Below are 15144 nucleotides of genomic sequence, written 5' to 3'. Positions count from 1 at the left end.
AGCTATGGTTGGTTTTTGTAAAAAATATCTTAAAGGTACAAGTATGGATTGTCAAATGGCTATCAATAGTTTTTGTTAAAAACTATTAATTTATAAGAGTGAAAGACATGATTTTTTTTCAGGCCAATGAGGGGTCAACACCTCATTAGGTTTGATCTAAAAGAAGGAAAGATTAATTTTAAATGTAATTGCATTATCCCTTATATAAGTCCACGTACAAGCTTTCTAGTTGACACACACTCACAACTGGACCTACCCCATGCAAATTTTCATCCTTTAACCCCCAAGATCCAAATTTTCTCATTTCATTCACTTTCGGTACCATAGCCAACAACACCCACCAATTGAATCCCTAAATTTATTTAACCTACCCCTTACCTTCATCACATATGAACGACCCCAAAATCCAATTTTATACCCGTTTTCTTACAACACTTACCTATGTCACCCACTTCGGCCTTAACCTTTTTTCCTGATAAAATCAAACCAAATACATTTTTTCTTTCGACCCTCCTTCTCCTATCATACCTTCTATCTTACCACCCCTTATCCTTCTATCTAATGTGAAGCACTCACCTCCTATCCTTTGCTTCAGATAATCCCATACCCTACACTTTATCCGCCGACCACCCCTTTATTAACTCCTTGACCACTCACTTCTCGTTAAACCAACCTTCACCCTTAACTCACTACCCCAAGAATTCAACCCTACATTTGACTTCACTTCACTCACACCCTTACCCTTCTACAATTCTGAACCTAACCTATCCTAACCAAACCCAAACTTTTTATCTCTAACTTCATGAAGAACATAATATCATATCCATGAATTGTCTTCATGTGAGTGAATATTCAAAGATTATATTCGAAGAACAAACACAAGATACATTTAACTTTGAATTTCAAATGCTTGAAATCTTATGCTTCTAAATACATCTACTCATGAATGAAAACAATAATGTTTATTTTATTCCACTCATTTCTGTTGTCCACCTAATCAAGGTCAATAGACCAACCTTAGACCAATGATCGACATATCAAGGATGATTGGACCAACAACTTCAGACTGAAGATATTTATATCTATACATATTAGCAGAACCTCTTCACCAGGTTCGCGTCAGCTTTGGATATCAACATAATTGAACTACTTTAGCAACTAACCCTTAACAATGTTGTTTTACCGTCCGTTGGCCAAGATGTAACATCCGGTTTCGAGAAGCTTCCAATTTTTTAAGAACTATGGGAATTAATGGAATAAGATAGGGTTCTGGACTTCAAAGGGTTTGGGTTCTTGGCCCATTCAGGAATGGGTTTTATATAAGTTGTGCGAGCCAAGCTTTCAGTTTGTATTTTGGAGCCCAAGGGTATAATGGTAAAAGTGATGCTTTAGGCCTTTAATGAATTAAGGATTCAAGTTTAGAAGGTTTTGAGTCGATAGATTTTAGATGGAATTATAGGTTTTCTCATTACCTTTCCTAGCATATAAAGAACGTTGAAATAAGAATTGGTACACATAAGTTATGGCCTTCAAAATTTTGGATGGGAAAGGGGTTGGCCAATACGTTGATCGTACTTGGGCCATTTTTGGGCCTTGGGTCAGTTGGGTTTTGGACCATGGATTTTTGGGTCAGATATGAGAAGGGTAAAAAGGTCTTTCACCCTCTTTATATGATATAATAAGAGTTGGACCTTTGATTTTGAGTTATTACCCTAATTATTGATTAGGGATGATTATGGATATGTTTAGTGTGAGGAGCCCCGTAGTAGCATCGTTGTATGTGTTTTGGTTATTTTGGATATAAATGAGTCTTCTCATTGTGCTTATGAGTCGAAGGCACCAATGTTGGCCCACTAAATTGTGTATGTAGGATGTTAACTGTCTTTGTGACTCTTGCATGTTTATTTGAATGGGTTGAAATAAATATCAGGGTTGGGCCCATTATTGTATGAATTGGTTGAAAGAGTCCCCAGGGTTGGGCCTATTATTGTATGAATGGATTGAAAGAGACCTCAGGAGAGGGCCCCAGGGCTAGGCCCATGACTGAATATTGGGTTGGAATATACCCCAGGGCTTGGCCCGATTGTCTGTTTGGTATGTGGTATTTTAGGGAACTTATTAAGCTTTAGCTTACGATTTCATGTTTATGGTTTTAGGTACTTCTAGTTCGAAAAGGAATAGCAGGACATGATTGCATAGAATCCCCTAGAGTTTATTTTGCATTTGATTAGTCGCGATTTTTACTCTGATGTTTAAATACTATTGTTCATAATGAATGATTTTGGGAGTAGAATGTTATACGAATTAATGTTTTGAGAATGAAATTTTTTTCCATGGATTTTTAGGATCTTACACAAGATGTAATGCATGTTTTCCAAATGAATATCAATTGAAAGTTTATGTATTTTATGGATAAAAGAAAATGAGAAGTATTGTGTAACATGACGTATGCATGTGTTGCACGCGGGTGCGTGAGTTCCACGTGGACGTGGGCATGTGAGTGACATGTGGACGCTATGCGTGTTTAAATGAAGTATACAACACAAGATGCCACGAATAGCTTAAACCTTGGTCTTTGGACTTCGAAACTATTTAAGGGCTATAATTTTTAGGGTTTCATTCTTATTGGCCTCCATCCTCTCAAGAAAACCCTAGACTAGCCTCCTTTTATCCTTGTTGATATTTTTTGCATTTTGGTGTGCAATCTGGAAGAAGAAATCTTTGTTTGGTGTAAGAGGAAGCAATATTAACCGGTTAGACTAGTTGAGTCTTGCTTTTTTATTGGTATATATATATATACATATATATATATATATATATATATATGTGTGTGTGTGTGTGTTCGTGTGTGCGTCTATATATATATATATATATATATATATATATATATATATATATATATATATAGAGAGAGAGAGAGAGAGAGAGAGAGAGATAGAGAGAAAGAGAGACAGAGAGAGAAAGAGAGAGAGAGAGAGAGAGGTAGGTTCAAATGTTTCTCACATCAATTGTATGCTAGAATGCACCAATAAGAATTTAGTAAAAACTAAATTATTATTTAATCAAATAAAGATGGATACTAAATGATTTTCATAATTATATGTATATTAAATTATATCCATGATTATAATTACTTTTTCATGGAAACTAATTAAATTCGTCATTAATGTCAGGAAAAATATTCTTTCAGAATTAATTCGTATCTAAAAGAATGACATTGTATTCTAGCAGAATAAAAGTGTATTCTAGTAGAATACACTCTCATTCTTTATATTTTATGCAACTTTATTGTATTTAAGTGAGTGTGCCCTGAAACAAAACATGAATCCAAAGTGTTATTTCCACTTAATAATTTGATCCATCCACATGAGGTACAACACCTTTGCAACTATCGTACAAGTTTGGAAAACATACATTTCAAGTGGATGAATCAATTTATCAAGTGGAAATATCACTTCCCATATATAAAATGTAGATGTGAATTCATTCAAAAAGAATGTTCTTACTGACATTAATGACGAATTTAATTAGTTTCCATAGAAGGTGAATTTAAATTGTGGATATCATTTAATATACATACAGTTATGGAAATCATTTAATATCTATCTTTATTAAATTAAATAATTATTTAATTTTACTAAATTCCTATTGGTGCACTCTAGTACATAATAAATGTAAGAAACACATTAACCTATCCCTATATATACACACACACACACAGACTCTCTCTCTCTCTCTCTCTCACACACACACACACATATATATATATATATATATATATATATATGTTTGTGTGTATGTGTCTGTGTGTGTGTATTTTTATGTGATGATCAAAGAACAACTCTAACCATGAGCCTACAACCGATGTGTTGAGGTTCATGAATGTGGTTGTGAACTAAAATTTCAAAATGGTCGATACATGTGTCCTAAAAGTGGTTGTTGATAGATATCATGAAAGTGGTCATGAGCGGTTATTACGAAGGTGGTCATGTGAAAATTTGGTACATAAAACAACAATGTTGGTTTTCAGCTTTTGTTAAATACAAAAAATAGACTATTTTCGTGTTTTATCAAGTCCCTTCATACATATAGGAGAACATGCAAAGTTTCTATTATTTGATGAGGTATACTCCGATCTAAATATGGTTTATGAGAAGCTTGATGTCAAGATTGACAAAGATAAACAACCAGTTGATATTTCCAGACAATCAACTGATTCAATTGTTTGGATAAAGAAATAACCAGTTTTTTATTTCAACTACCCATCGTCCCGTTCTTTCAAAAACAACCAACTAGACTAATAAAAGGAATAACTCATATTCTTGTTTCTCAAACTTAAAGGCATCATTAAAACATGTTTTCATCAGTATAATTTTCATTGGAAAGTCAAAACAAATAAAAGGGAAAAGATAAATATGTTTCATTACCATTAAAAACAAATAAAAGAAAATGATGATAAGATTCTAGATTTCTAGACTTCTTGTGTTGAGTAGAATGCATGTCGCTCTTTATATTTGTATTATATAGTATTAGAAAGATAGAGAAAATTGGTATGTGGTAATATATACCAAATATCAAAGCGTTCATAAGACATGATATCTACGTGAAATGTAAACATAACATATGAATGGAAAGTGAATACAAACCTTGGCACAAAGGTTGCGCGCATTATTCCAATCTATATTGTGATAGGGGACAATAAATAACTCCTCTCTCAAGGCTAGAATGGTAGATGTGATAGGTCCAACAAACCTCTTCCCATATAAGTATGACATAGGAAGGTACACCATCCGACAATGAGACCACATCTTACCTGAAAGACCAAGGTAGGTTTTAGCCACATAGTGATTAATTTTCATCTGGTAGTGAAGAAATTAGTATTTATTGCTAATAATTATAATGAATCTATGTGTATTTCATTGATAATACAAGTATATATACAAGCTGTCATACACTATTTTTTATATGGGATATATACAAAATCTTCACTAACTAATATCTCATAATACTAAGAAAGATAATCTTGTTGTGATGATAAGATAATCTCAATTAATATACCCCTACACTCGAATTGGGAGGAGCATGGAAATTGAGAATGATTTTGAAGTCATCAAATAGCATTGTAGATAGATCTTTGGTGAAGATTTTTGCGACCTGATAGCATGAGGGAATGTGAAAAACATGGATTTGACCATGATCAAGTTTTTCCCGAACAAAGTGGATATCAAGCTCGATGTGTTTTGTTCTTTAATGTTGAACAGGATTGCAAGATAGGTATATTGCACTAAATTTCTCATAGTAGACAAATGTGGCTTTATTTTGAGGCAAATGAAGTTCAAATAGTAGATTCCTTAGCCAACATGTTTTGGATACACATTAACAACGCCTCGATACTCCGTCTCGACACTTGATCGAGAAAGAGTTGGTTGTCACTTTGATGTCCAGGAGGCAAGATTATTTCCCATTTAGATAGCATATCCTAACGTCGATCGTCTTGTGTCCGGTCACCTTGCCCATTCAGCATCTATGTATGCGATAATGGGGCGTATGGGTGATCTGGTAAGGTGCAGTTCGTGATGGATTGTACCCTTTATGTAGCGCAAGATCCTTTTAAGAGTGCTAAAGTGGGTTGTTCGAGGACCATGCATATCCATGAAAATTTGTTGAACAACATAAGGTATTGGGGTGCACCAGATAGATGATTGTAGTGAGTGCCTCCATTGGAGAGAAGAGTTCCATCATTGTTGCTCAACTTGGATTTTATGTCAACTGGTGTGGATGATGGATGATAGGAACTCATGGGGGCTCTTTGTAATAATTTGATGGCATATTTTTGTTGTGGGAGATGAATGGAATCGTTGCTTTGTGTGACTGAAATCCCAAGGAAGTAGCTTAGAGGACCAAGATCATTCATTGCAAATTCCTTGGCTAATAGTTGCATGAATCCCAAGGAACGAGCAAGATGTCATCTACATTTAGAAGTATGAAGTTCGTATGTGACTCATTCTTACAGAAGAACAGAGAATGATCATATTTGTTGTGTTTGATTCCTAAGGTGAACACGTAATCAACGAACCGTTGGTTCCTAAGGTGAACACGTAATCAACGAACCGTTGGTACAAAGCCTAGGGAGCTTGTTTGAGACCATAAAGATTTCTTGAGTAAGAAAACATGGTCCAAATAGGAGAGATCTCAAAATCCCTGGGGGTGATGCATGAACACAGTTTTGTGTAGGTGCCCATGTAAAAATGTGTTTTTCACGTCAAGCTGGTGAATTCGCCTTGCATTTGAAAAAGCGATGGAAAAAACGATGCGGATTGTTGTTGGCTTCACCACGGGACTAAATGTTTCTCCACACACGACTCCTTCCTTTTGAGACCTACCATCACAAACCAAACATGCTTTATATCGCTCTAAAGAACCGTCAGACTTAGTTTTGTGGTGATAAATCCACATACTCCATACCACATTCATATTCGGAGTTTTTAGGACTAACTTCCATGTGTTATTGTTAACAAGGGCTTGTAATTCATCGTTCATGGTTGTATTCTAATCCGGATTTTTGAGAGCCTCGAGTTTTAGGTAAAGGTAAGATAGACGATGATGTATGAAAAAGGAAAGATTGTTTTGGTTTAGAGATGTCGGACATCCTCATGGTATGTATGGTTCGATTTGAGGTAGTTTGCAACATAAGGGAGGGGGCGTTGGTTCCTGAGTTATAGGAGGTGGAGGTGGAGCCCGGTTGGAACGGCGAGCATAGGTGAACTAGATGGGAGGTTTTTGGAGATAGCGTGTGAGTAGTGGTTCGTGATGGGTCAGAAGTAGACCATAAGGAAGGATGAGGGTCTGATTCGGTATTGGTTTGAGTGGAAGGGGTTGATGGTGAAGATGGCAATTTTGAGAATGGGAATATTGTTTCAGAAAAAATTATGTGGCAGTAAAGGATGATGGTACGGATTTTTATGTCATAGCTTTTATAACCCTGATGGTTGGGTGGGTGACCCACAAAAACACAAGGTGATGACCATTTATTTAATTTGTGTATAGTAGTAGAAGAAGTCAGGGGATAGCAAAGACAGCTGAAAGTGTGTAAATGAGAATATATGGGTTGAAGATTATATAGAAGGTGAATATGTGTGAGTTTATGTAAGAGATTACTTGGAAGAATTTTTAGGAGATAAGTGGCATATTGAAGGGCATGGTGCCAAAAATTTAATGGCACCGTGGAGTGAGCGAGAAGAATCCACACCACATTATTGATGGAACAAATTTTTCTTTCCACTTTTCCATTTTGCAGAGAGGTGTGTGGACAAGAGAACCAAAACATGGTGTCATTTTGAGAATAACAATGATGAAATTTATGATTGTTATACTCGCGACCATTATCACACTGTATTGTTTTTATTGTAAAATGAAATTGGGTTTTGATGGCTGTGAAAAGTTGAATGAAAGTGGAATCGACTTGAGGTTTGTATGCAAGTGGGTATGTCCATAAGAAATTAATTTTGTCATCTAAAATTAAGAGATAATATCGATGACCACTAGAACTTAGCATAGGTGATGTCCACAAATCAGTGTGAATTATATCAAAAGGTAAATGTGTGATAGAGTTTGAAGCATAAAAAGGAAATTTAGATTGTTTTCCAAACACACAAGAGGAACAAACAGGAGATGATGTTTTAGAGTTAGAGCTAAAATTCAAACTAGACTTTAAAGAAGATAAAATATCGGATCCCAGATGTCCAAGCCAATGGTGCCATAAATCCTTGGTTATTTCAGAAATAGTTGAGGGTTTTGTAACTTGGGATTATGATTAAAGTGTGATGGGATAAAGGTGGCCAGAACTATTGCATCGAAAAATTGGTGTCCGTGTCTGAAAATCCTTCACATCAAAACTGAAAGGTTCAAATTCCACAGAAAGATTACTGTCAGTGGTAAACCGATGAACAGATAAAAGATTTTTGATAACATGAGGAGTATGAATAACATTTTTGAGAATTAAAGGGGGGAAAGGGTAAGGCATAATTTGATGTCTGGTACCTTGGATTGGAATAGTAGGACCATTACCGACAATCACCTTCCGAAAAGCGCGATTATTTTGATAAGACGTGAAGTTACCTTAATTATTTGTCATGTTGGAAGTACCGGTGTCGACATCCTGATTTGTATCAGGTGGGTGTAGCAACATCATGTCGAAAGCCTGCTCCAAATCTGTTGGCATGTAGCTAGAGTCAGAGGTAGCATAGGCCTGTTGGTTCAACTTCCCAGAATACCAGGTCCATTAGATGAAGGTCTAGAATTGCAAAGTTGTTGTGTAGGATAAAGACACTGTGGATAGGCCCACGGTGAGTAGTTTTGGAATGCCCAAGGAGGTGGTGTAGTACATGGTTGATAGGAGCGTGTACCAGAAGTGTATTCAGGTTGATGCAAATTGTTGATGAAACCTCACCCCATGTTGTTGTTCGATCTACCCCGACCATGAGCTCCTCTACCACGACCCCGTCCATGAGAAGTGGTAAAATCAGATTGTTGTTGCTTGAATCGGCTGTTGTTGTCGATGTTTTTGGGGTCCGTAGGTGTCGTGGAGGCTGTTAAACCGGTGGTGTGGGCTTCGATGTTAGGTGATGTTGCAGCGGTGGTAGCTTGATGAGCTTTACGAGATTCTTCAATGATTAGTTTGGATCGGACTTCATAGAAATCAAGAAGAGGATTGGTTTTTTGTATGAGCATGGCAACACCTTCGTAACTTTCATTGAGATCAACAATCAATTATAAAACAAGTCTTTGATTTGACAATGGGTTTCCCACGTTGGCAAGTTAATTCGCCAATATCTCCATAGCTTGGCAGTACGAGGAGATGTTGGGATGATGACCAAGATGGGTCGAGACGAACTTATTGTCAAGATAGACAACCCTTGAACTTTGATTATCTTAAAAGATGTTTTCGAGAGCTTGCATAGCCAATGAGGCGGTAGTTTTAGGTTTTAGGATAGTGTGAAGAAGATCATTGGAGATGGTACTGTAGATCCGTTTTCGAGAGCTTACCAAGCTTGTGAGGTGGTAGTGTTAGGTTTTAGGATAGTGTGAAGAAGAGCATTGGAGATGGTATTGTAGATCCATTGAAGAACACTAGCATCTAGACGAGACCAGATTTCAGATTCAGAAGTTACATTGGTCTTCTCTGCCTTGGTAGCTGGTGAGTAAGTTGGAGCGGATGGCGGTGGTTTGACTTGCGAGTCGATGTGATTTCCAACTTGGAAGGCGCAATAGTGAATTTTGAATAACTTAACCCATGAAGTGTATTGACCATTTTTGCATTTCGATAGTGAATGGAATGAAGTTTATGATGTTTGTAACAGTGATGGCAGGATGATTTTTGGGATCCATTGAAGAAGAAGATCTGATAGAAGAAAGAAAAAGGAGAAGATCGGCGGTTGAGAAGGGTTTCATAGGATTATGGTCTCTGATACCATGCTAATAATTATAATGAATATGTGCGTATTTCATTAATAATACAAGTATATATACAGGCTGTGATACACTATTTTTCGGTATGGGATATGTACAAAAAATTCACTAACTAATATCCCAGAATACTAGGAAATATAATATTGTTGTGATGATAAGATAATCTCGGCTAATAGTTTTGGCTAAAAACTGTAATGCATGCATTTGCATCATCATAATAAATATGAGACACGCACCTGGATGCACGGGAAAGAAATATGGAAGGACCCACATCTCAGGGGGTAACGGATTATTTCCAGACCACTCAAATACCCCAAGTACCTATATATTATGAGAAATTAAATATCCTCCTACTATTTCTTCCTATAAATCCTCCTACCCAATTGAATAGTGACATGTGTATCATTTAATGATATTTTAATACATTAATATGACACATGTCATCATTTAATTGGGTAGGATGATTTGTAGGAACAAAAGTAAGAGAATATTTAATTTCTCATATATTATTAGCAACATGACGAATATATATAGGTAACAAAGAAATATGAACAAGATGAAGGGCAAGTTGCTATACTGAAAGCCAAAACTTTCCCCAAGATGTTATTAAAGTGGCACCACCATGGTCCAAAATCCACTTGCGTCCCTTCTCCATTGCCCCTTCTCCATCATTACATCCTTCACCCAACAATCTCAAGGTAACATAGTTTAAGGCACTGCCAAACATAGTGCTATGACCCTCGATGTGTAGACCCCATCCACCATCTCTATTCTGCATTTATGATATTCTATTAGATTCTCAATGACTCTTGAAAACATACAAGATAAATAATCCTTAAGGTAGCTAGGTTTATTGCAAATAAGAAGGAACTACAGTTGTATGTTATTGAAATATATAGAAAAGAATTATGTTATGCATGCCTGATGATTGTAAATGTAGCGGCAGATCTCCTGTTTATGTTCTTTGGATAAGACTGCATTCAATTCCCCTGTAATTGTTAGGGTAATGACCTGATACATAGATTAACTTGTTGTCAGCATTTACATGGGTTGTTCATCTCTTAAATAAGGTAACCTATATATACAGATAAAACTCAAGGGTCCCATTCTGAGATCGAGCTGCATTTTCTAGAAAGCTAAAATAAAAGAAATTTCTAGTAGACGGATGGAAAACTCAAGAAACCATAGAAGAAATACTAAAACTTTTGCGGGGGAAAGATAAGACTCACCAAACCAGGCAATAAAAACATAGGGCCCCCTATGTCTCCTGGCCAATGTCCATCATCTGCCTGGAGGGTTGAATGGAAACCAATAGCTCTTCTTAATACATTTGTAACTTTATCCTCCGTAATATCTTCATCATTTTTTATATCGACTTTTGGTGGGAATACAGAGGACTCTGAGTTCTCCTTTGCAAACTATGAATTTAAAAACAAAAACAAAATAGTAAATAGTATTAGATGACAAAGGATGCATTCGAATGACAGAAAACGAAAGCTAGGAATCCTGGTAATTTCGCCATTTGATTTGATAAAGGCATTTCAAGATCGGTGGTTCTGCCATCAGACTAGCTATGACTTGTACATTTGCATGCATAGCATATATAGCTTATACAACATTTCCAACTTCTCTTAACTTTCTAACTCAATTCCGCTTCTTTGCTTTCCAAATCACGGGATTAAAGAATCATGACTGCCAATAATTTTGACACTCAAATTTCGATTTCCCAAATACTTAGTAATAAAAGGCTTAAAACAACGAGTTTAATTACAAAAACAATAAAAAAAATCTTCATATTTTTTTATGTTGACTTTTGGTGGGAATACAGAAGGTGGTCAGTTCTTTTTTTCCAAACTATGAATTTTACAACAAAAAGAAAATAGGAAATAGTATTAGTCTATTAGATGACAAAGGATACAATAGAACATTCAACACTACAAGAAAGACTTTAGGTATTTATCTCCCCATCTATTTAGACTTTAGGTATTTATCTCCCCATCTATTTTTCAAATATATCTCATTTTATAGTTTAGGTTCTATGACTTTTTACTGTTATAAAAACAAGAAATACAAGGTTTCTTTTCTTTTTTTTTTTTTTTTTTTTTTTTTGCAAATCCACGTTTGATGCCTTCTATTCTTCTTCTTCTTTTTTATTTTTCTGTTTTTTTCTTCTTTAAGATATATGCCTTATTTTTATTGTTTGTCATATTGTTTTTATAATTTGAGATTTAAAAGATAAATTGATGTTTACTTTCAATAGACTTTTTATTGTTATAATTTTAAATTTTAATGTTTACATAGAATTTTATTCTAATATATAAATTATGTTGAAAGGGTTATCAAAAGGACGTTTAATTTATATGGTTTCTATATTTTATTTTTTAATAAAATATTCAACTCATTACATGTTTATCTACTAAATCGGATAAATTGATGCAATAGGGTTCTTGATAAATTAATTTTTTTTTAAAATCACTTATTTAACTCATTTTAAGATAAAAAAAAACATATATAATACTAAATTTATTTTTAAATAATTTATTAAAAAATACAATTAATTATTATTTAAAAGTATTAAGTAACGATTATGTAATTATTAAAAAGGTACAAAAAGTAACAAATAAAGATGTAAAAGAGTATAGTTTGTAGCGAAAACAATACATTTCTATTTCAAAGATAACCAATAAAATCTAGTGAAGTCAAATTAAAATAGAATGAAATGTAGTTTTAATATAGAGCATAGTGTATAAATAAAAATTATTCAATTCACCCATTCATATGACTTGTGATTCAGCTATCCATATGACTTATACATTTGCATGCATAGCATAGCTTATATATTAAACATGAATAAGTGACCACCGACCAATATTTTAAAAACGGGTTTGAACCGGCAGCCCAAACCAAAAACCGTATATAAGAGCGGTTGAATAACGGCCGGTTTTATGTCAATTTTTAAACCAGATCGAACTGGACGGTTACTTTAAAAACTGGGTTGAACCGGTGTGATACAACCGATAAAACCATTTAAACCAGTTTATTGGATTTATATAGTTGGATTTCATTTAATTGGTTAAAAACCGCTCATTCCCAAAGCATTAAAGCAACTTGAATATTTTTGGAGTATATGCAATTTCAAAGGCCCACACACCACCACCAGACATAAAAAAAAATTCTTGATTGAAGAGATAGTCGAATCGGTAGACCGGTTCAATTAAAAATCTGTTTCTTAAAACATTGCTACTGATCCGCTGGCATTGCTGCTTCTACAAAATTTCAACTTCTCCAACTTTTTAACTCAGTTCCACTTCTTTACTTTCAAATCAAGAGATTAAAGAAATAACACTGCCAATAATTTTGACATTCAAAACTCGATTACCCAAATACTTGGTAATACAAGACTTAAGGAACATGTCGATTTTTCTCCCAAAAATTGGTTTTGATGCTTTGGTTTGAGACATTTTTTGTATTATTATATACATAAAAAAAAAAAAAAAGAAAAAAGAAAAAGAAAAAAAAGAAAGAAGTACCAACTTTACTTGCAGATATGTTTTATCTACATAAAACAGATACTTTTATTTTGACTTTTTATATCTACACTCCATCCTATTTTAACTAGTTTTGACTTTTACTATAGGCATGTTAGCTTTTATTAAAAACAAGCATGAGTGAAGAAAAAAGCCACGCTTCCCTTTTCCTTTTTTCTTTTTTTTTTTTCTTTTTATAATCCACCCGGCAACTTAGTTTTGTAGATTTATTTTAAAGATGTTACTTCTTCTCCTATTTAAAAATATGTCAAAACCCATATGTTTTAATAACGTTTACCGGTAATAGATACGTATAATTTTTTTGTTGCTGGTCCCACTCGATCAAAACCCACATGTTTGATCTATTAGTAAATGATATATTATTATATTTATTATTATTTATATGTAAAATAAAGTTTCCTATTTAATTTTATTATTTTATAGGTATTTAGATCTTAACTTCTGTTGCTTTTCATTTTATGTTGTGTTTTGAATTCATCTATATAACAAGTAACAAATCATTTTTTAAAACTTGAAGTTATTAGTTTAAAACACATTAGTTTGAAAAAACCATTTCAGGGTATATATATATATATATATATATATATATATATATATATATATATATATATATATATATATATATATATATATATATATACTCAAATTAGGATATTAGTTATTTGTAAAAACCACTAACGTAAAAAGTTAAAAGTTGCTCAAGGCTTATATTAATTTTTATAGTAGCATAGATACGTTAACTTATTTATATCTTTTTTTCAGTTTTAATATATATATATATATATATATATATATATATATATATATATATATATATATATATATATATATATATATATATATATATATATATATATATATAAAAGAGGGAAAGAAAAGAAATATAGAAAATTACTTTTTCAGAAAACAATGTAACCAAAACATTTTATTAATACAAATGATTAACTAATTATGATTTTAAATAGGCCCTTTAAATAGGTGTTTAATAGACTGAAGTGTCTCCAACAACACCCTATTTTCTATGTGAATTTGAAATTTCCAACAAACACAGTAAAATTTGCATGCAGAGCAACCAGAAAAATATTTTGTTTATAACAACAAATTAAATGTTGTAAGTTTTAACCGTTTATCCGGCTCCTGTAAACATGCGTGGTGTAAATTAATTAAAAGTGTAGTACCTGAATGCGCATAAGCAGATCTGAGCTGTGTTTTTTCTTGAATCGATTTTCATGAAATGTCTGTCGAGCTTTCTCGATATCGGCCAGTTCCTCAGGGGACCCCAGCGTAGGATCAAACTCCCAAAATTGTTGGCCAACGTGATCGTTTGTCGTACGCAGCCATGGACTCCCTCCCTCTGCGATCTTCAGTTTCCACATTGTTTACTTCACTACCAAAATCATAAAAATAACATCACAATTTCAGTTTCACTAACAGAACAATACAGAAAAAATAAATGCACAACTTATTACATTTTCGAATAACAATGCAAGATCAGGATTCGACTAATTCCACGTGTTAGAAAAGCCACTACGTGCAATAAGGCTGCAAACCCCCGTTACAATGTGTAAAATATAGGAACCGCAGCTACCTGTGGCATATCCTTATAAAAGATTTAATTTTAAAAAAGTTCTTGAATAATTAAAATACTGCAAGATTAGCCCCTATGGTTTACAAAAATGCCTTTAAATTCTTTTTCTTTAAGAAGTCTTAATAAAACCTCCGAAGAATAAGATAATTGATTTAGGGGTATTCAATATTTTAGGTTTGGAGCCGGAAAAAATATCGAATGTGTTTTTAAATTTAATTTATTAATCCTTCCAAAAACATTTAAACTAAACCCTTTTCTTTTGTTTCGTCACATTTTTTTTTGATGAACCAAATATAATTAAATAAACAAACCCCCTAAATTTTACTATTTTTTCCAATTTGACGAAATACAAAAGTAAAGTTATTTCCTTGGGTTTTTACTTTAACAAGAAAATAAAATAAACGTATTCTCTTTTCATTTCTCAACTAACGAATACAAACGGGTGGTATTATTCATACCTTATTATTTTTTATAATACCCCTTAATTATTACATTTTAGGTACAAATAATTAACCAAAGGGCCAATGGCCTAACGGTATG

The 15144-nt window shown here is 33.6% G+C and overlaps 1 protein-coding gene across 1 annotated transcript in view; it reads right to left on the bottom strand.

Moving 5' to 3' along the window:
* LOC145097049 (cycloartenol Synthase-like) overlaps nucleotides 1-14572 on the bottom strand; it is a 66050-nt gene extending 51478 nt beyond the window's left edge. Inside the window, exons 1-7 of the mRNA XM_079034535.1 lie at nucleotides 14486-14572; nucleotides 14195-14403; nucleotides 10698-10886; nucleotides 10390-10479; nucleotides 10046-10240; nucleotides 9705-9789; nucleotides 4647-4813 (exon numbers count right to left, since the gene is read on the bottom strand). Coding sequence (XP_078890661.1) covers nucleotides 4647-4813; nucleotides 9705-9789; nucleotides 10046-10240; nucleotides 10390-10479; nucleotides 10698-10886; nucleotides 14195-14392 — 924 coding nt within the window. The 5' untranslated portion in view covers nucleotides 14393-14403; nucleotides 14486-14572. The remainder of the gene's footprint in view (nucleotides 1-4646; nucleotides 4814-9704; nucleotides 9790-10045; nucleotides 10241-10389; nucleotides 10480-10697; nucleotides 10887-14194; nucleotides 14404-14485) is intronic.
* Nucleotides 14573-15144: the final 572 nt, after the last annotated feature.

Source organism: Lactuca serriola, chromosome 4 (assembly GCF_051521515.1).
Source record: "Lactuca serriola cultivar US96UC23 chromosome 4, Lser_US96UC23_V15, whole genome shotgun sequence".
Lineage (NCBI taxonomy): Eukaryota > Viridiplantae > Streptophyta > Magnoliopsida > Asterales > Asteraceae > Lactuca > Lactuca serriola.
This window is presented reverse-complemented; position numbering and strand designations above follow the sequence as displayed.